This window comes from Micropterus dolomieu, linkage group LG03 (assembly GCF_021292245.1).
Source record: "Micropterus dolomieu isolate WLL.071019.BEF.003 ecotype Adirondacks linkage group LG03, ASM2129224v1, whole genome shotgun sequence".
Taxonomy (NCBI): domain Eukaryota; kingdom Metazoa; phylum Chordata; class Actinopteri; order Centrarchiformes; family Centrarchidae; genus Micropterus; species Micropterus dolomieu.
The window spans coordinates 7,702,997-7,725,231 of record NC_060152.1 but is presented as its reverse complement, the minus strand read 5'-3'; the positions used below and the strand labels follow the sequence as shown (position 1 = coordinate 7,725,231).

Sequence of the window (22,235 nt, the reverse complement as noted above, 5' to 3'; positions counted from 1 at the left end):
CAGGGAAGGATCATGGCAGCCGGTGGGGTTAAAGCTGGAGCTCTTTTGTGGGAGGAATGACCTGGTTGATTTTTAATGCACTGCCACTGCTATGATTATGCGGTGACATGGACTACAACTAACGGCCATCTTATTTTACTCTGTCTCTCTTGCTGTATCGTCTGTGGTTATCAGGTGAAACATGTGAGAATGCACAACACTAACATCCATAGGTTTAAAGTGCCAAAATGCATCTCAATAGATGCTAGAAATTTTGCACGCCATCATAACAAAATGTGTCTTTTATATTTTGGCCCAGTATTTTTAATAGCATGCAGGTTACTTGTGTATAGAAACACTGAGTTTCATACTACTGAACATAATGTTGGAAACTGGAGAGACCAAACCAGAAGCTTTACGAGTTAACTGTGCAGTAGATATTTTGTATATTTAACGTTTCCTGTCGGGCAAGTTCTTACATTTTCTGTGAAAGTATTGAGCATTTTGCACATTGTTTTATTCTGACTTTACATATCATGCAAAACAGTTGGATTTTATATTTTAATTCTATTGTACAGTGCCATGCTACTTTTTAGGTGTTCCAGATCATATGTAAATATTTATTTTGTTAAAAAATAAAGTTTGTGAGCTGTGTGTGAGAATTGGTGGTTGTTTTTTTTTATTGTTATGGCACAGATTCAGATTATGAACAAAGCTGAGAGTTCATGAACTGATAAGACTTTATTTATCAGAATCAAAACATGCTGATACAAAAAAATTATGTACATCTGGCAAATTTAAGTGACATTCGTACCAAAAACATTAAATTATACAATGATACAGACCAAGAGGTGCAACAGAAGACCAAATTAATTTCAATGCAACAGGGCAAAGGTGACCTTAAATTTTTTTCCATTGACGCCAAGCAAATGCATTGGCATCACACCTGGAAAGCTGAAATCAATGTGTCTTGATATTGATATAATATTTACAACAATTTAATAATTCATAGTGCTATCAAATGAGGTACCTTTTGACATGAGAGAATCTGTCATACATGTGACAACTGTTATCCTGCCTAAAAATCTGTTTAGAAAAACATGCAAAAGGTGCAATATTATTCGTCCGTGGGAATGACGCAAGTGCATCTACTTGACACCCACATCATGCGAACGAAAACCTTTTTGGATTTAAAGGTGCAGGACCAGATACTTCCCTTTGTGCTTTAAATACAGTCAGACACTTCCAAGTCCTTGACCTAAATGCTGGCTGCATACTAATACACAACCAGGCAGGAGGAGGGAAATTGATCAAATAAAAAGTAAACACAGAGAAATAAGCTTCCCTTTGCTTCCAACATTGCTACCATCTCAAGGTATGTCAATTTTTGCAATTCCACCACAAAATGGAGAAATGTTCAAAAATAATACTAAATTTGGTCAGAAACAATCCAGAAATCACACTTATTTATTTATATATGTATGACCGATAAAGGTCAAGGTAAAAAAGAAAGATGAAAGTTTAGATGACATTATATTACTAAAGCACTGTCATCATGTCAGTCAGGAATGAACTGAACTATACTGCACTAATGTGCAGTGACTTTAGCCACATCCAGACACATACTGGCTAATATGAACTGAATATATGCCTCATTGCTTCCAAGCATGCATGCAAGTGGAAAGATATGAGAGCAGTACCAAAATAGCTCATGCCCTAAATTCCACATTAAAGTCACTGGTCACAGCGCCTGGAGTTCAAAAATGATGGCTTCCAAACAATATTCTACTTTTCTAGATGAAGCTAATATACAAAAACTAGGAAGTCTTTTTGCACATTAGCATGACATAAGATCTAAAGAGCCAGCTGAAAAAAAAATCTAAGTCTTCTTCACTGCCATGTATCCTGTCAAAGTGCCCTTAAGACCCACCCTATCACACCACTATGTCCTGCCCAATCCCTGTAACCCATTTTGGATAAGAAGTTAAAAATGGAAACTACAAGCATTCTATCTTTCTTGAAGGGTGGCATGACGCTTACAAAATGTGTCATGACAGCTTCCACTGCATTTTAAGATACTGCAAGATGTGCTTATGGAGTCCTGTTGGTACATTAAGCATCTTCAGCCCTTATTCTTTTTTTATAGAGATCTATACATTAGTGGAATGTTGAATAATAAGATTTTCTTTGCAAATATACAAAACAGTTGTCACATTTTTAATACAGTACAGACGATAAGTAGCAGAGTCAAGAGCTCTTGCACTGATTATTTCATACTGTTGCAGTTCACTGTAGTCCACCCAAATGTTTTTAAATCACCTTGTAGTCAAACAAATACGGTTTGACTGGAAACACACATCTGTGTCTTCTCAGTACATGTTAACATTGAGGGATAAGTCAGTCTCATATGTGCAGGCAGGTGATTTGATTATAGTACCTGGTCACAGGGTGGACCAGGCTTGTATCATATATATAAGAACAGTTAAGGCGCGGAGCAGACCTCAGGACACTATAGAAGGCCCGTTGCTCTTAGGCAGCTTGGCGTTATTGGGTGCTGGGTAATAGCGTTGGTCAGGGCGTGCCTCTGTTACTGAAGAGTGCCCAAACAAGAAGGTGTGCTTGTTGCCGCCACCACTGTCTTTGTGGCCAGGCCTGGATGATGGAGCTGAGGTAGGCGGAGGGCCCCTGAAGGTCTGGTTGGTGGAGGTAGGAGGGGGTGCCACTCTGGGTGTCATCGTGTTCTGAGGTTTTGGTGCTGGGAAGAGGAAGGTCCCATTGTTGGTGTTTTGGTTCAGGTTGGTGTCGGTCCGCTGGTGCTCGGCCCTCTTGGTGGGTGGGTTTGGGTCCGGGTCCATGCCTGTGGACACTTGCGCTAGCTTGTCTTTGAGCTGTTGTACCTCCAGGGCTAGCCGCTCCACAGGGTGGGGGTGGTTTGCAGAGATGGGGTGGGAGAACGCCTGAGGATGGTAAGCAACATGGTCAATTTCTCTTACAGTAGGTGGTCACTAACTTAACTTCTTCATCCTTCAACCTGAGAACCAATAAGGATACGGTTGTGATTTACTAAGGGCAGACATATATTCAAAGAGCACACCCACCAGAGAGAGAACCCTCTGATAGGTGCACTCAATCACTCAAATCATCTTTAAGGAATAAGTATTTTTCTTATCGTCAACAAATCCCATGAAAAGACCAACAGTGATTTGATCCTACAATAAAGTATTATCTGTGTATGAAAACCCTGATATATCTTATTCTCTGAGCCATAAAGTACCGAATTAACAGTTTTAGGTAAACCTGTGCAATCAAATGCTACATCCTACATGAATGTTACAATATTCAGTTTCATTGACATTGTTAGAGAGATGCATAGCTATTTCTGATTCTGTGGTTACGGGTTTTGTTGTTTATACATGAGTTGTTTAGTGTCATTTCAAGACTTTTGTGTGTAAAAGCTTCAAAACTCCTAACAACAACCACATGAAACTTAACGTTAAGTGAAGAGTTAAAGTTGGTTCTTGCTCTAGTTCACCAGGCAATGATGTGAACTGGTGTTTGTCTTAACATTTTGCTGTGCAGAAGTTCCCAGTCACAAATGTTCAGCGATTCCTGAATGCCAGAAAGAAAAAAAAGAAGAAGAAAGAAACGGGATTTTCTTGGCCTGGAGACACAATTTAATGGTGTGTGAAACTGTAGGGGAAACACTTAAATTACACAAAAGCACCGCATTTGAATCTAAACTCTCTACACTGTTAACCTGATTTGGTGTTTTAGTGGTTTTACTTGTTTCTCTACAGCTCCCTTAAAACAGATGACTGTACCCACCCACACAGGCCTCAACTATTCTTAACATCACCATGGGGACACTGATTGACGTGCTGTTGTACAGACATCACAAAGGCTGTACCGCACATATGGGGCTGTTAATCAACAGTTCCCAACTAATCTGCACATCAAAGAGACAACGTCATCTACTGAACAAGCAGTCATGATGTGAGAGGATGCAACACAGAAGACACGATGATGCTGAAAACAGCAGATACGCCTATGTGGAGTCTTCCGGAAGTGCCGTGGGCCAGATTTAATAAAACATTTGTGGAGGATGTCGCCCACTTGATAAACCCAATAACACATCCGCAATCCGCGATATTTAAATTAGACAGCCTAGTCTGGTAGTTCTATATACAGATGTATAATTTATAATATCATTTTTTACAATGTATGTTGGCCTTTGAATGTTTTATTATGTAATATAAGGGTGCTCCAATCAATCGCTCACCGATCGTAATCGGACAATAATGGCTTTAACTAGTTTGATCAGTGGTCTCTAAAAAGGCCGATCAGAAAAGCCGATCAGATGATGCAATACTCAGACAAATTTTCAACGCCAGCTAAAATGGTTTCACTATGCAGTCTGAGCAGTTTTCAAAGCTAGCAAGCACCAAAGTCCTTTTCAAACAGGAAGTGACTAATGGGCCCAGTTAATAATTTACAATGAGAGTTGAGCAGCAATCAGACAAGCCGAGCAACAAGCAGGAGCGATCATGTGAAACTGTCGCAGTCGTGCTCATCTCATACACATGCCGCCCGCAACCGGAATTTAATTGTCTTGACCCACAGTGCATCAGGCAGAGAGAGTTTCCTGATGCAAAGAGAGGCGCCACAGAATCAGCTGACTGCCTCTCACTCTCCGTTTTCGTTTTAAAACAGAGACCTTTGCTACATTTCTGCCAATGGCGCCTCTAGTGGGGGGCCACAGCAAGGAGCATATGCATAAAAATGCTATATACTGTATATATTATGTAACCCCTTGGTTTGAGTTAAAAGGTGAACAGCAGCATACAAGTGTTCTCATATTAGGCTCAGTCACTTTAAGAGGGTAACCTCTGACCCTAAGGTGTGACAGACTATGATGTTTATTTTAGGAGAGGCCTCCGATTCGTCCGTGTAGATGGCAATCACGTTTCTAAAATTGTAACTGGCTGTTAACGTTATACTTCGAGGGAGACCGTCCTGTGCCTGTTTTCATCTTCATCGTTCTGAGAGGGTTGCAAAACATGAGAACAGCGGGAGTCATCTGGACAATACTGTGAAACTGGGCTCAACGTTACTTGCGCCCAACAGGCGCTCCAGTGAGCAGCACAACAAACACTGCATGGCCACGACGAGTCGGCGGACTGTCTGAAAAAATTCAGAGTCTTGTACTTTTATTTATTTAAATGTCCCTTATTTTCAAATCTCAATGATAACAGTTATGACTCCTCTCTGTAGCCCACTCTCTGCCCCCTAAAGCCCACAGAACCTGCCTGAGCTTTCCAGAACAAAAGCAGCTACTTCAGAGTTTGTCATTGACTCATGATGCCTTTGCTTCTTTATCTCCCAAATATTTTGGCTACAGCCTTTTTTGTTGCAGTTTTTTTAGTTGAATTAAATTTATTAAGATGCTGTTTGTTCCGTTTTTGTGGTTTAGTCCACAGGAAAGCTATATTTGTTAAGCTATATGATGTTTGCAGTAACCAGGCAAACTTATCTTAAGACTCTAAGACAGGGGGGGTGGAATTTGTTGCTCATGTTTCCTGGCAATAAAATAAACAGTTGTCGTTTCGTGATACTTTATCATCTGTTAAATTTAGGACTAATTAAATGAGGGGTGGTGGTGGTGATGGCACAATGGATAAGACACATGCTTTTGGTGTGAGAGACCCGTGTAGCGCCCTGTGGGGTCACGTGTGGGTGTGCCCTATCTCTCTCTCTCTCTGGCACCTGGGCTAATTGCCCTGTAGAGTATTTAACGCTTTATTCTCATTCTTAGGGGCTGAGGACGGGCGGACCGCTCTGCTAACTTGCTACCATCTGTTTCCCTGCACAGGTTCCACCTTTGCCTTGGTTTCTGGACATGCTGTTTTAGTTGATAGTTATTATTTCTTGCACATTACAGCACCCTCACACACATTTTCCATGCATCCATCATCCTGACCTGACTGAAACCACTGATGTTTATACCCCATACTTGTTCACCTTTACTTTGGCACCAGCCTTAATTTGGTGTCACGCCTCTGGTGTGAGAGACCCGTGTGGCGCCCTGTGGGGTCATGTGTGGGTGTGGCCTATCTCTCTCTCTCTTCTTTATAGAGGAAGAGCTGATTGGCACCAGCCTTAATTTGATTAATTTTGGTTTAATAAACATATTTTGTTAAACTTCTACCATAGTGTGTCTCCCTTCCCTGGGTTCAATCCCCCACTGACACATACACCAATGTGTCCCTGAGCAAGACACTTAACCCCTAGCTGCTCCAGAGGCTTGTGACTTCTGACATGTATAGCAATTTTAAGTCGCTTTGGATAAAAGCGTCAGCTAAGTGAGTAGATGTAAATGAATATGCTGTATAATGCTACATGATACATAAAAGGCTTCAAATAGACCCAGTGATTGGTATCTGTATCGGCCGATCCTGCTATCGGTGATTGGCCCAAAAATCCTGATCGGAACACCTAACGTAAAATGTAAAATAATTTCACCTGAAGTGGAATGTTTTACCCAAAACTTTTTATTATTTGTAGATATCAGGGTAAATCATTTTGCAGACACTAACTGACAATAGCCTTTTGTGTTTGTCGGTCACCACTTCAACACTCTCTAATTTTGTTGTAGCACCAAATAATCAGCTCAAATCTAACATTTACTCCAAGCTCACTAGGTAAAAAAAAACTACATTGAGCTGGGAGGAAATGTGTGAAGGTATATGTATGTATTTTTTTTCCCCTTTATCTTTAAGCAAAACAGGGCATCTTGAAATTCACATGTCCCTATGGACCACTAACAAAAAAGTCACACACGTAAACTTCGAGAGAAGTATAAGGATCATTCTATTTAAGTATTCCAAACATCCTACGGGACACTGCCAACGTACCTGCGCATGGAGTGCCCCGCGAAGGTAGCACTCCCTCCACAGGCCCATGCAGGGCCCCATGAGGAGGGGCAGTAAGGGCTCATAGGGGTCAAGTGGTCCTTGAGGTCCGGAGTTGGAAGTGAGGCCCGGAAATTCAGTCAGGGCCCAGGCTTTCAGCAGCCTCTCCAGGCCAGGCACATTCTCAGAGGACGCTGCCCTCCGGTGGCTCTTCTTGTAGACGCCTGAACTGCTACTGCGCCAGGGAAGCAGGTTAGCAGGACAGGAGAAGGTGCCCCGAGAGAGGAGGAAGACGGAGCCAGGGATGACGTCAGTCAGCTAGTGGGCAGATGTGGGAGGAATACATACTGTCAGTCAAATGGATGAGTTACTTATAAGTTTAATTCACAATAACAAGCTAATATCTTGTCCTGTGGGTGTCAACCATGCGCGTAAAGAGTTTACCTAAGGTATTCATTTAGGAATAAATACTTTACTTGGCTATTTCACTGATCTGTACTCCTCTAACCACAGAAGAGCATTAAATCAGAGAAATTGGGTAATGGTTAGTTTGAAAAGCATTGTGGTCTCCCTGTTGGGTGTTATATGACTACCACAAGAGGGAGCAAATACTCAAGGCACTGAAAAGATGTCAGCTCAATAAGGAGATCAGACAATTTTCCAGTAACCAAAAAACCCCCTCGTGTTCTCTGATACTGATAACCCATTATGTACACAATGTAATGCCCTAGGTTTTTGCCTTTATTCTGTAAATCAGTGAATATTGTCAGTGGAAAATAATGTGTTGCTTTCTAGCAATGTCATAGTAAAAACTGACATCTGTTGGTGCATAAAATTATTCTATCACTACTGAAATTATCCACTTCAAGTTAAAAACTTCAAGGATAATAACATCTCAACATGAGATGCTCTCCGGTGTCAGCCACTTTTAAACATGTAGCTCCCAACATGGCCACTAGAGGGTATGTTGCATCATAAAATAGTTGGCAGACCTACCCTGTGTGCATCTGGGTTGGTGTTCAGATTGCCATTGAGCAGCGGTTGGAGCGGAGGGATTGGGGTGACAGGTTGGGTGAAACGGTCTAGTCTATGCTTGTTGTACTGCAGGGCCCAGTCCCATACCGAGGGCAGAGGAGGGTCAGATGGATCTGAGGAAGAATCCGGGTGAAGCACATCTCTCCAGCCATTTACTGGAGTGTAGGACTGCCCAAGGTTCTGGGTAGAGTAGGATATACATTTCAAAGGTTTATGTTGTTACCAATTTTCTGTTGAAAAACTTATATTGCAATGACTTTAAAATGTAATAAAATTTCACTCTCTACTATAAAAGGTGGCACACCAGAGTTGCATGCTTATAATCCTAGTCAATACATTTTAGAGGACAGCCTTTTAGGCCATTTTTAGTCCTAAAAATCAGGCGGAAGATATCAAAGCCCTTCTGGGGTGTCCAGAACCTGGGAGCGTTTGCATCTCTCTCGCTGGCAGTTGGCCAGGAAGCTGGAGAAGAGCGGCAGGTGGATGCTGTCGTGCAAGGCCAACAGGAAGTCATCTGTTAGCTGGAAGCGAGAGGGATACTGGGACAACAACTGCCAAACACAGTCCAGGAAAAGCAGGAAGACTGGAGCCTGCAGGGACAGAGGGAAGGGAAGTTAGTGAGAAAGGGAAGTTTATTTCTATAGCATCTAACAAAACCAGAGTTACAAGATGCATCACAGATGTGCATAAACACTATAAAAAACTATTTCAGGTAATGGGCACTGACACTGAAAAAACAAAATATGAAAGATAAATAAAACCATTGGGGCAATACATTATTGTATGCCAGTCTATACAACTGGGTGTTTAAAAGCTTTTTAAAGTGTGACAAAGTTTTGGAGCTAAAACAGTAAAAGTATGATCCCATTTTGTTTTAAGTCTGGACAGTGGAACTTTTGGTTGTCATATCTGAGGGGTCTTGGTGCAGAATACAGTTAAAGATCTAAAATGTATGGCAGAGACAAACCTTGAAGGGCTTTAAAAGCCATCAACAGAATTTTCAGTAGAATTCTAAAAAGAACAGGTAGCCAAAGTAATTTAGTCAGAACAGGAGAGATTTATACTCTTCGTCTAGAGCGTTGGATGAATCTATGGAGCAAATGAAATAAAGTTAGACGTAGGGATGACTAAATGAAGAAGAGATGGAAGGCATGAAAGGGATGTGAAGTGGAAGGAAGGAGAAAAGGGTGGAGAAAGGGAAAGCAGACAGAAAGGAGGTGGGACAGAAGAGGGAGTGACAAAGCAAGGAAGGAGGGGCAGGATGAAGGTGAAGGGGAAATAAATAGCTGGTAAGGAGGTGGATGGATGAAGGAATCAAGTTCTGATGACCGAGTGCCAAAACCAAATCTGAAGTTTGCTTCTTGATCCACAATAATTATCCCCCTGCTATGCCATACAATGTCATTATTTGCTGTCCTAAATATGTGCTAGCCATGCTACTGGAAGCTAGACTCAAATACATTACATAAGTCATGTTGGGATCTGGAGGTCACATGTACTGCATTCTAAGCAGAGAGAAGCAGAGACAGTCAGTTTGTAAACCTCTAAGATTGAAGAAGTGCACCGTATCTTCCATCCTTGGGTGCTCATTACTCATCTACCCAGCTTCAGTCATGCGCATGCAGAGAAAGACAGCAGCGTTAACTATTGCTAGAGACAGAGGCCATTCTGTTTCTATGTCTGCAAGTGACCTGAACGTGACGCGTGTATAACCTATACCTCACCTTTACCCACAATGAGCCCCCTTTGCACAATTCCCTCACAAGAGGAAATACAATTTTTAGGGATTTACTGTCTTGATTGTGTCTTAAACCTGTCCTGTGTTAATATCAGGTAAAGGCAATATAGTGAAGGCTGGGCTATGAAATATGGAATCTTAATATAAATATGTCACAATATTTAAAGAGGCCATATTATGCTCATTTCCAAAATCTTATTAAGGGGTTGCACCAGAAAACATAGTTTACACTTTAAATAGTTTCACGATATTACAACACCATATTTTTGACATACTGCACATTGCTGCTGCTCCTCTTTTCACCCTGTGTGTTGAACGCTTTGTTTAAGCCAAAGTCCTTATCGGCAAGTCATGCCACTCGGCAGCCATCTTGGCAATGCCTCCAGGCAGCTATTTCGGACTAACGAGATCAGGTTCCTATCTGAATGAATAGGAAGGGAGAGCCAGAACTGCACTTTTACTGGTCACTGGGACATAAAAACTGCATGAATAGAATCAGCAATAAAATCTGATAAAAATCGCTGAAAAGGTTTGACGACTTTGCCCCCAAATAATTTACTTCTAAAACAGACCCCTACGTCAGTGGAACCACGCAATTGGCTGAAATATGATTCCTGCTTTGGCTGTTAAAAGCAGACGATTGGCTTTCTAGCAGGAGGGACAGGATAGCCGCCATCTTTGCCGTTGCGGGCTTTCCCCATAGAGTTGTATTGAGGATGTGATTGAGTGGCATGTCTCCTCTATAATACATCTCTGTTTTAGCTATGGAGTGATGCATCTTACCTCTACAAGATCCTTGTTGGGAGTTGCACATGCGCAGTTCCTAGTTAAGGATTACTAGCTAATCAGAAGCATAGTAGGGCGGGTCGTGAGAAGCCGGTAAACACGGCTTCGGTTCATCTGTATATGTTCCCCTTACCAGCTTAGCAACACGGACTGGAGCAAGAGTTTCAGAGTGGTGAGTTATTAATCTGTAACATAAGTATCTTTCATCCATAAAGTTTTAACCGAGCTCTGTCTCTACATCACAGTAACAACTTTATGTCCATTGACTGCCTGGAGGGTAGCTAGTGTTTGGAAGGGAGAGGAGAGGCAGCAGGCAGTCTTGTCACTGTGTGCTGCAGCTCAGTGCTTTTTTCCAGTGTTTTTGAGGGTGTGTCTGACTAGCTGCTAGGCGAGCATTATGACGCGCATTTTGCTGTGGAGTCACATAGAACAAAAAGAAAAGGCTGGACTATAAACAAGCTGGTTTCAGGCAGTTAAGAGCAGTGTTTCTGTGGGAGATGGGAACTCCCTTTGGGGTGGGGACTTTGGGCATTTTCACTTTACAAACCTATTACATGCACATAAAAGGTATATAACTAAATAAAGGAGAGGGGAAAAGCCAAAAAGCACAATATGACCTCTTTAAATAAAATATTTCAAAATCATATGGTTAAGTTAAAATCATTTTCATTCCATTAAGTGTTTGTTTAATGTTTTAATGGAGCAAATAATATAATAACATATAATTAAAAAAAATAAAAAATAAACATACTCGCTAAGTATACAATATCTCACAATGTGGCAGTAAAATTTAGATATTTGGATATTTAACATGATATATCAAGATGAGAAGATATTTTGTCACAATACAATTATTATTGAATTATTTTCCAACCCTGTATGCAAGACAGGACTCTAGTTACATGTGTGATTGGCACTGGCAATCCAACGCAACAGTGGAGTTTTGATGTGAAGCTTGACCTCTCACCTCCTCCTTGTCGTTGTCACGGTGGTAGTTGATGCGGCTGTAGAAGCGGTGGCCGGCCATCACCCACTCTTTCTGCACCAGGCTCTGGAAACCATGCTGGGTCCGACAGTGTGGGTCACACATCACCTGCACCAGGCTGGACACCACACAGCTCATGTCCCGGTCGTCCGCTTCTGTCATTTCAAAACAGGGGGAGCACATACTTAAAGGTCATCAAAGGTCTATGCTATTACCTGACACTTATTTTTACATCAACCTGATATGCAGTTACAAGTAGTACACTGTCATACGGTAGTATTGCTGTCACATTATTATAAGCAATTTCTAAACCTTTGCCACTAGCAAAACACTGGCATCACCGTGTCTTCATGACCGTATGAAATCTCTTATAAAATGTGATGAGAAACTTCACTTGTTTATTAAACAAGCCCCACTGAGGACACACAACCCTTGAATTTACAACCACCATTTAATTGTGCTCTTATTCCTCTTAAGACTTACTATCTGACAACAGAGAGAGGGAGATAGAGCGTAAGAGACAAAAAACATATCCAGAGACCTGCAGATAAAAATTGTGATGACAAAGACCCAGTGCTAGACACAATAAGAGAAGAGGGAGAGGCACACCGAGAGGCAAAGTTTTCTTGGGCTAGTGCAATGAGTCATTTCTGCAGTGGGATATTTACTGCTGCGCCAGCCACTTACAGATCTGCCGCAACAAGGAGACTTAAAATACGACTGATATATGAACCTCTCAGTTAAAAAGGCATTGTAAAGGCTAGCCTGGTATTAATCACTTCCAGCTGCAGAGTGGCAGAGAAAGTCAAACACCAGAAGCAAGTAGTAAACATCCTTCACTGAAAGCAGCCATTGTTTGAGTAATGCAGTGTTGGGTCTGTCTCTCTGGGTGTTTATGAATGCACCACAGGCAGCCAGACCAGATGATTAGAATTCAACAACAGTCCTCTGACTGTAAAATCAGTGATAAAATCGAATCTAAATGTTACCTTTTTTAAATCACCCCCTTTTGTATTTTTCTATGCCCGGCAAACAAAAATTCAATGTTTGTGTTTCAAAATTAAATGTTGTGGTAGCGTAAGCAACAACAACGTCAGGAGTCAGAACAACAATAACACAACTAAGTGGTTGGCAATAACTTGAGGAGGTGAAAGCTGAAGACCTTGTGGACAGGATCCCCAGCCAGACACTCACAGAAGAAATTCCCCACCACCTGATCCATCTCACTGCCAAGTGGTGATCAGTTGACACCTCTACTCCACAACAAACAACAATCAGTAGCTTCCTTTTCTATTGTTCAAATGGGGAAACTCCAACACTCAGATGGGCGTGTGCAAGTATCTTCTCAGTGCCTCTAATCCCAGGCAACTCCAGAAAAGGAAAATTCAAGTTTGGTCTACGAGTAGGTGCTTTGTGTAGAGATGAGCCAAGCTATTGTGAGTTGGTTCAGCTCTACCTTTCACAGTAGCTTTGTCTCTCTCCCCAGCAGAGAGGTGACCTCTCACGTCTAGCCAGGGATCAGTTCATCAAGGCCCCCTGCCTTCACCTGATGCTGGAATAGCAATGCACCAGACTGCTACACCCAGCCCAGTAGGTGATGGGCTCACACAGCACTAACAGGCCTGCTGTTCTTCTAAAAATTCAAACCAATACTGGATTTTAAAAACAGGTCCAGTGAAGACCAAATTATTAGACAATGCATAACATCTACACTATCAACTGTTCCAGACAGACAGTCATAGAGAAACAAAGTATCTTGAAACCCTTTAACTGATGCTATAGTATAGTGAATTTTTGGTGAACATATGTGTGGGTCTACATGAATGTATAATACAGCTTTTTAAGGAATAAGTGTCTCGTCTGTCAGATGCAGAACAGCTGCAGCCTGGTGTAACCATGTCTATAAAAGCCTGTTGTATGGCGCCCATTGACAGTGTGCGTGTAGGCTCAGTGAAGTGTGCTTGTCGCTGGTATATAGCGACTTCAGGGCAAGTCCTAATGTGGGATTAATGAGAGGGAGGTCGCCGTGAATAATAAATGGGTTGAATAATAAGAGCCAGGGTCTGGTTCACATGACTCACCTTGCAGTGCCACAGTCAGGTGACCGCCGCGAAGCAGGCAAGCTACCTCTGAAGCTTTCTTCAGACAGGACCTGGAGACAGAGAGGCAGGTTTATAATTTCAAATCAAATTATTCTCATTAGAGTTCCACAGTGCTCACATTACAAATATGTCAAAAAATTGTTGTAATTACTTAAAAACACAATAAACAATTTTGCACATACTAATGTTACAATTTTGCTCTCTCAGGAGCCGTACAACAACCTATAATAGCTTTCATGTATCCTTGAAATGTCTCTAAACACTGATTACTTTTTCCTTTGTAAAATCAAGTGGCCTAATTTAGAAAGTGCTACATAAACAGGTTAGTTTACAACCTATTACTTTAATTAGATAATTTTCTTATAAAAAGTATTTAGTTCAAGGATTATAGAAGCTCTTTAAATTCCTTAGCCAGTTAACAGTTTTGAAGAACAGGACAATTTTAACAATAAAAAGTTGTGGGTATAAAGAACCTGATAACCTTTTGTTATGGATGATTTGGATTGCCAGACTGGTCAATCAGAGCTGTTACCTGGTATAGTCTAGCCAGTGGGTGCTTTCCAGGGTAGATAACCATTTATCATCAGGCACTGACACAGATGTGGAGATATCTAGAAGCCAAATAAAGAAAAAGACCATGTTCAGACATTATGAATCACTAGAAATGCATAAATGCCTTAAAAGGGGTTCAATAAGGTGGATTTCTGCATATCAGCTGACTGAAAGGTTAGAAGTGGTACACAACAGTTGACACAGCAATGAGATGAGATATGGAGTGATCTGGAGCACACAGTTAAAAATACATAAACCTTTTAAGAAGGTTCAGCAACTAACATTAAGTCTTCAACATATATAGAAAGACAGCTGTGATGAAAACATGCTTTTTGTTGAAACATTATTTACTGCACATAACTAGAAGCTTTTACTCTAAGCATGTCTTATGGGGCGTAGAGAACCTTCAAAAAGCTGTGTGCTCATTTAGCTAATAATGTGTACTGAAAAGTCAATACAATGATTGGGGACAAATCACATTCAAATCAGTGCATTTTAATACTTAATACTGCAGTCCAGCTGTTACTGACAGAGCAGTATTCATTATTTACAGCAACATTAGAGTGGACAACTATTTCACAACAAATGAAAAGCTACCTCTTAAAAATAAATCATCCATATCTTGAATGTGACCCAAAAAAACCCTACCAAATACAGTGGCTGTTTTTACAGGACAATCCTCGGAGCTGTGAAGCACTCACCCACAAAAGACAAAATACTGTGCTGACAAATGTGTGCACCGTGATAATCAGTGACCTTTACAGTGTGAGATTAGTCAGCATTTCAGTTTCAGGGCCAGTAGTTGTAGACAACCATGACTTTTATTATCTTTCTGTTTACTCAACAATGGAATGTGCTGGTAGTGCCTACATGACGACAACAACAATAAAGACCATCTCATAAAGCCTTTTTATATAACCAGTGGACTCTCAAAGTGAAAGATGTGTATGCTTTATTTCTCGCACTTCTCTAAATGCTTAGTGTTTGTGTGTAAATACACATTTGCTGAGGCGTTGTGTATGGATGGGTATGTTCATGTCTTATTCTCACCTCCCAGACAGAGGGCGCGCAGGCGGCTGTGTGCCAGCTGGATATCAGCAGGTGAGGGCAGCTCCTCACCCAGCTCCACCACCACACAGAGAGAGGACTGGCAACCAAACAGGATCATCTCAAGGTTTCTACAGAACAGCACAATACTGGATTACTTTGTAATCAAGCTGCCTTGTATGCCTTTCCGTAGTTATATCTTTGTGAACAGTGGATTTCGCTCCAAAGAGTTGAAAGTTTAAAGTAAAAGGCCTTCAAAAAAACTTTTAGAGTGGATTTCCCAGAGCATACTGTAATATGCCCGCAGAAGTACTTGGTTTAAATTTTGCTTCAGCTGTGAGAGAAAATAGCACAAAATGTTTAACCATCTAAGTTTCTCATTCAATATAAAAGAGTACTCCTTAGTGCAAGTTGACTGCAGCTTAAACCTTCTTTTAAGAACCAGGCTGTGTCCAGCTGCTGTTATGGCAAGGGTATTTCAAAAGTTTTGTTTCCTGTGTTCAGATCATCACTGCGTCTTTTTTAAATGATTAAAATAACCTCAAGAGCCAAACGTGGTTCAACGGCTGGTGAGTCATACCAAAGACGAAAGAGGACAATAACATTAGTGATTCTAACTTTCCCTAGAAGACCACTAACTTATGCTGAAATATATATATATATATATATATATATATATATATATATATATATATAAAATTAGGAGGGACATTTTGATTTACACAGAGCTAATGTTTATATTTTTACATAAAAAAAGTTTCCTATTGCAGCTTCAAGGCATAACATCAAACCTGTTATTAGTTTTCCTGTAATTAATGCTTTGCCTTGTGATAGTTACAGCTAACAGTACAGCTAAATCATCTTAAAAGACATTCATATGGCAATGCTTACACTGACTGACCCACATTTGGAAAACAACACACAAACACACACACACACACACACACACACAAACACACCTGATGTCATCTTTCTCATGGTAGATGTTGTTCTGGAAGCTGGCCATTCGCAGTAGATCACTGCCTCGGGGGTGTCGCCAACACCAGCGCTGCAACACAAAACACAATTTCAGCCTCTTTAATAGCACGTTCTACATGGTTAAATTTCCCCAAAGGCACTCACTGCATCTGTGTTCATCTTGTAATTTGTGACACAGCAATGTTAATAAGAGGGGAAACTATGAAATATGACTGCAGTTGAAATATCATTTTATAATAATACATAATTTACACTTGAGGAGGATAAGTTTTGGACCTTCAGAATTTTTGTTTGAGCTTTTATGCACAAATGTGGCAACTTCATGGCAGCTTGGTTGGTTCAGAACTGGAAAATGTGTTTTGATTTCCAGAATTTTCAATTGAGCGCCTGTAATATGTTTTGTGAGCAAGTCCTAGTTTATAACAAATAGCAAGTTTGTGCATCACTTCTTTGGTTTTGGCTGAAGTCCAGGACCATTCGAATAATATATAAAACTGTAGTAAATGTTAAGGAATGTAGAATATTTGATTAAAATGCCTTGAAAGAAAATTTCTAATTATTTTAAAGGTTTGAGACTATAGCTTTTTTGTTAACACATGGTTCATGAACCAATTTTAGGATGACTGGCAGCAGGTGAAATACAAATATTATACACCAAATATAATAATACTAAGTGCACTTACAGGGATGCGTCCTTCATTGAAGTGGGCAAAGCTTTTCTTCAGCTCAGTGTCTAAAACCTTCTGTGGCACCACGATAAACCTAGGCAGGCTGACAGGAAAAAGAAAGAACAATTTTACAGACAGAATATAAATAGTAATAGTGATAGCAGTCATGAAGAGATTTGTTGTATTCAAAACGTCAACAAAATTGACTTTTTACAAAACATCAAGTATACATATAGTAGTAGTAGAGTTTTTTGTGTCTTTTATAGAAGTTCAGCCTTGGCTTTGCATGACATGCTCATGTTCAACACTATTGGTTAGGCGATAACTTAAGGGAAGGATACTTGGGAAAACAAATATACCATAGTATACCAAAATTAAAATTTTAAAACTGGGATTTAAAAACCCAACAGACACAAGTTGATTTGCTTGGTCAGGTGTGAATTTACCTGGTGGACATCTCGAAGCGGTCGTTGACTGAGCTGACTCTCCAGCCCGTGGCCCCACACCTCTCCAGCTCTTGCTCCCAGTCCGAGGCAGACTCATACCAGTTCATATGAGTATTTCGGCGACGGTTGCTTAGGAACTGCTTCATTTCTGGAGGACAGTGATTCAACACTTCATATCATAAATATCTTGTGTGTATTATTTCATGCTTATGACACATTTGGAGACAAGACCAGATTGTTGAGGTAATTTTTGCTGAAATATTACAAATCTTGTCTGTTTTAAGCTTCTCCGATGTGGGGATTTGCTATTTTTCTAATTATTTATTTGTTAACTGAATATATTTGGGTTTGGACAGGCAGTTGGACAAAACAAGCAATCTTAAGTTGTGACCTTGGACTTTGGGAGCTTGTGATAGGAACAGTTCCCTGTGTTTATGATATTTATAAACCAAATGATTGATAGATTAATTGGGGAAATAATCATCAGACCTTATCATGGGAAAGATGTATTAAAACAGTATTAAATGAGAATGAAAAACAATTGATACTGGCTATCCACTGGAAAGTTCAGTAGGCAGGCACAGCTGACTGTGAGATGTCTCTTTCAGTCCAAATCCAGTCTGAACATGTGCTTCCTTTTCCACTAAACTAAATTTAGGGACAGATCAAACGGTCATGCAAATTTACAGTCAGAACTCTATGTCTTAGTGGCACTGGAGTGAATTTAAAGTATGTTACTTAGTAGTTACTTTCACAAGCACATCCGAGGTGCTTGCTTTTCTCAATTATGTGACTTAATCTTTAGGAAAGTCACAAAGTTGTGAAGGGAAGTCGTAATACATTCAGTAGACAGAAAGCAAAGCAATGACCACACACCAGACACACTTGACCCCTGGGGTAGAGTTGAACTTTAGGTCATCTAGTGACTTGTTTCAGAGGTGGGGGGGGGCTTGCATTATTTATCCAACAGCCGACAGTCACCCACAGTCTGGTCAGCCTAGCGTAGCTTTAACATAGCATAATGTATTGCACAGTCAGGCTCATATTACTCTATATGGTTGAGGTAAACAGCCAGCGAGAAGTAAAGAGTGTCCTGTTTGCTGGAACTAGATTGGATTCCATCTCTCTAATAGCACAATATTACATGTAATTATGCTGGATTAATCTTTCACAAACTGAGCTTTTCAATCACAGACAAAATCAGCCCTTGAGAACTTTAGTGAGCCTCGCCTTGAAACCAAAGCTCATGAGATTTCTTCACATCTGGCAATGGTTTCAAAGACAGCATTTTCAGAGCGTCATCAGAGAGGAGAATGTTTAAAAGGTTGCCAACCAAAGAGGATGTGAGCTTTATATGTCATTATAAAGCCAGTATGTTTCCTGCTTGATATTCTCTCCAGTAAGAGTTGCTAACATCACAATTTGATGGTAAGGCAGAAGGTGAAAATAGACAGAAACAAAAATAGATGAAACTGAGTTGAAGTCATGGTTAAATGGCAAACAGAAATCACAGGGTGGGTACATTCTGTCCCTGGAGTTAGAGTGGGTGAAAAACAAAGTGAGAACAGGCTTGATGAAGGCACACCGGGAGAAAACCTTTAAGGCTTTAGAAAGCAAATACAGCACATGACTAACACATTAATGCTGTGTTTCTGAATCATGTGGGCATCAGATTCTCACTTTCACTGAGCTGTTATTCCTATGAATATTCATCACAGTAAAACATGCACAGAAAAGAAATTTATGACAGACTCATTTACTGATAAATACTTCAGATCAACGACACAAATGTAGGGCTACAGTTTAGTTTTCCGAATTATATAAATGTCTACACTTTACAGGACATTAGTTAGGGCCTGTGTCCACCAAAGCGTTTTTTGGCAGCTGAAAACGCCACCTGCTGTTCTGAAAACGCCTAGCTGGGAGCGCTAGGGTGCGTTTTGGAGGCGCTGAGTTTTTTTTTCGAGACGTTGTGCTTGCTATGATACATAATTTCCGTGGTAGGTTCCAAGTAGGGTAGCCTACTTAATTTTAGTGAATGTAAAAATGTCACCACGAAGTATGTAGGCCTACTTGCTCTGGCCCTTGCTCTGCATGAAGAGAAGGCTGAAACATGAGAGCACAAGTCATGAGATTTTGCGGGCAAGGACACACCTCGGCGAGTAGGCACATCGTTTCGTTCAAGATCAGATGTGCTCAGTGCGGTGTTTGTCCCGCCCCTCCTGCACTGTGATTGGACGGCTGGGTAAAAAGTGACAGTGACAACCGCAGTGTTTTTCCCAAAGTTGAACATTTTTCAACTCTTGGCGACCAGAAAAAAACGCTCAGCGCAGAGAAGACGCTCAGTGCCTCATCACGCTCCTGCCGTTTTTACCAGCTTGGAAAAACGCGGCGCTCCCATTGGAATGAATTGAAAAAACACGCTGGCGTCAGAAAAAAAAGTTGACTGAACTGAATATGATTATTATCTAGAGTCTGGTAAACACCAAAGCAAAATCATAAAAAAACTAAATAATACGTAGCTATATTGAAGTATCCCTGTATGTTCTTGGGAACTGAATACAGCCGTAGGACGACAGACAGACTCACAGACTAATAAGGTATCAGTGCCAGGGAGGGAATGGATGGTTGTATACATGAGGGTGCATACATTCATCTACTCACCTACACTCCCAAGGGCAGCGTTCTGGAAAGATAACACTGACCCTGGTTTGGGAGGCTGGTAGGTCTTGGCGATGGTGTAGGTTATCTGAGGAGGGAAACCACAGTGAGCTCATCAACATGACAAAGGTCATCAGCTTTCAACATCAATGTCCAGCCAGATCGCTGGTCTATGGTACAGATCAGCTTCTCTATGCAGAAGTCTCTCTCTGAAATGAACGATGAGCAGTGTGACAGTAACCAGAGCCTTGAATCTAAGCCAGCACACACACACACACACACACGCGCGGTTGCACGCAAATATTTACCAACCCCAGTGCATAAATCTCTCGAAGAATTTGGCATAAAACAGGGTACACTGAAATGCACACATTATATGGAGCAACAAAATTGACTTGATTAAAAAATATTTTTTTAAAAATGCACAAAATAACAAATAAATAAGCAAATCTATAAAAAGTCTGGGGAAAAATCCTAAATCAGGAGACTGACAAACACCTCTATGACTTGTGCGTCAGGTGTGAGGCGGTCAAACAGGAAGCAGATGACTCGCAGGTCCCTACAATAAAGCACCAGCTCTTCTGGAGTGAACTTCAGCGAGGAGTTTGGTGTCACTAGCTTGGTCCTGTTTGGGCCCACTGCAAGACATGGGGGGAAAAGGAACCTACATTAAACATTAAACAGACAAATCCATCAAGAGCCAAAGAACCCTAGAGTATAGGTTATGTACGTACTTATAATATGTAAGTTAGACTTACAATATGCGGGCTTCACTGAAATTTACTTTACAAGGGAGCCGAAAACCTGGACATGCTGAACACTATGTGTTCTTTAAACATCTTATTTTGAATATCTCCATTTTAGTATTGATCTCAGGGAAGTAATTTTATTGCTTGAATTCCAGTTTTATATTATAACACATTATGCCACTTCTAAAGTTATAATCCTTAAGATTTTAATGAAATCAAACTCTATTTTGATACTATTTATAGTCAGCATTTTTTCTGCAATAACCAATTTTTACATTCAGGTAAACACCTCTATATACTAGCTGTAATTGGTTTTAATTGCTGGATTCAAATTGCCTACTAAACACAAGGGATTCTCAGGAAACAATGCAGCATGTAATCCACCACAATCTTCTCTCACAGGTAACAGCCTCACTGTTGACTGTTTTGACTTTATTAAGTTGCTGTTATTGCAAACCAAACATTTCTTACTGCTGCTGCTTCACATTAAAATAATTCAACTGGCGAAACATGGGGTGGCTTTTATTCTGAAGCAGTCACAGGAAACTCAATGTATTGGACACTGGGGTTAGTTGTTCAACAGGGCTTTTCTGTGGTATTTAACCTCACTTGCGTGGTAATCACTGGCGCCATCAAATCAACCAGGACTGAAATCTTAAGGATTACAACTTCTAGTCCTTTTGGATCCAAACCAATTTAATGATAATAAAAGCAATCGGTCAGAAGGTATACTAAAGCCATTTTTACAAACTATGCGTAATATAAGTACTGATAAAACAACTATGATAGAGTGGTACAACTGTAACATTAACAGTTTCACAGCAAAATTATTACTATACAGTATATTAGTCTGTGATTGGACCTAAACTGGGAGTGCCAGATAAAAGAAACTAGTCAATAAATCCCCAGTCATAGCATTAATTAAAAAAACTTTTTAATGGAGTAAAAATGTGGGCACAACGTTTTACTTACCAACCACAACCTTCTCTATGGAAGCCAAAGCCACATCATGGTCTCCTAAAAGCACTGGCTCTGCATTGTCCTACATCATGAATGTTAAAGAAAAAAAGAAAAGTAAAAATATAACCAACAACAAAATAACACAATTCTACTCCATTCATCACAGTTTTTGCATTATGTTAAATGTTTTAATGTATTTCATAATGTCATCCTTTAAACAGACGATAACATCACATTATTAAACCATAACAGAATATGAGTGTGAGTATTTTAATCAGTACAAATGTTCAGAGGGACTCACGTCAGGTTTTGGACTGTCCTGTGGCACAAAGGCCACTCTGAAGTGGGTACAGAAGAGGGTCCCAGACAGCCAGCCCCTTCCTTCCCTGGCAGTCAACTTCTTCCTCACCATAACAGCTCTCTGAATCACGCACTCGCCTAGTAAGGGAGATGTAATATATGGGTTTACAGGGTGGAACCTATGGGTAATGTAGAGGTTTTAATTTTGTACATGTCTGAGTGTGTATAGCGGGGCTTCTAGTGAGGATACATGACAGGAAGTGTACAGACAGAAAAACAGTAGCATGGAAGTCACTGAGAGTAGGCTACTGGGAGTGTGTGTTATAAACAACTCTAAACAA

The 22,235-nt window shown here is 40.5% G+C and overlaps 1 protein-coding gene across 2 annotated transcripts in view; it reads right to left on the bottom strand.

Moving 5' to 3' along the window:
• Window positions 1–707: 707 nt before the first annotated feature.
• Window positions 708–22,235, bottom strand: part of mtmr11 (myotubularin related protein 11) — a 37,027-nt gene continuing 15,499 nt past the window's right edge. For both annotated transcript variants that reach the window (XM_046045945.1, XM_046045944.1), the window contains exons 3-17: window positions 21,896–22,032; window positions 21,607–21,676; window positions 20,384–20,523; window positions 19,889–19,973; window positions 17,225–17,372; window positions 16,794–16,881; window positions 16,092–16,180; window positions 15,136–15,263; window positions 14,066–14,144; window positions 13,513–13,583; window positions 11,414–11,586; window positions 8,342–8,512; window positions 7,884–8,102; window positions 6,891–7,205; window positions 708–2,936 (exon numbers count right to left, since the gene is read on the bottom strand). In XM_046045945.1, coding sequence (XP_045901901.1) covers window positions 2,481–2,936; window positions 6,891–7,205; window positions 7,884–8,102; window positions 8,342–8,512; window positions 11,414–11,586; window positions 13,513–13,583; window positions 14,066–14,144; window positions 15,136–15,263; window positions 16,092–16,180; window positions 16,794–16,881; window positions 17,225–17,372; window positions 19,889–19,973; window positions 20,384–20,523; window positions 21,607–21,676; window positions 21,896–22,032 — 2,369 coding nt within the window. In that variant the 3' untranslated portion in view covers window positions 708–2,480. The remainder of the gene's footprint in view (window positions 2,937–6,890; window positions 7,206–7,883; window positions 8,103–8,341; window positions 8,513–11,413; window positions 11,587–13,512; window positions 13,584–14,065; window positions 14,145–15,135; window positions 15,264–16,091; window positions 16,181–16,793; window positions 16,882–17,224; window positions 17,373–19,888; window positions 19,974–20,383; window positions 20,524–21,606; window positions 21,677–21,895; window positions 22,033–22,235) is intronic.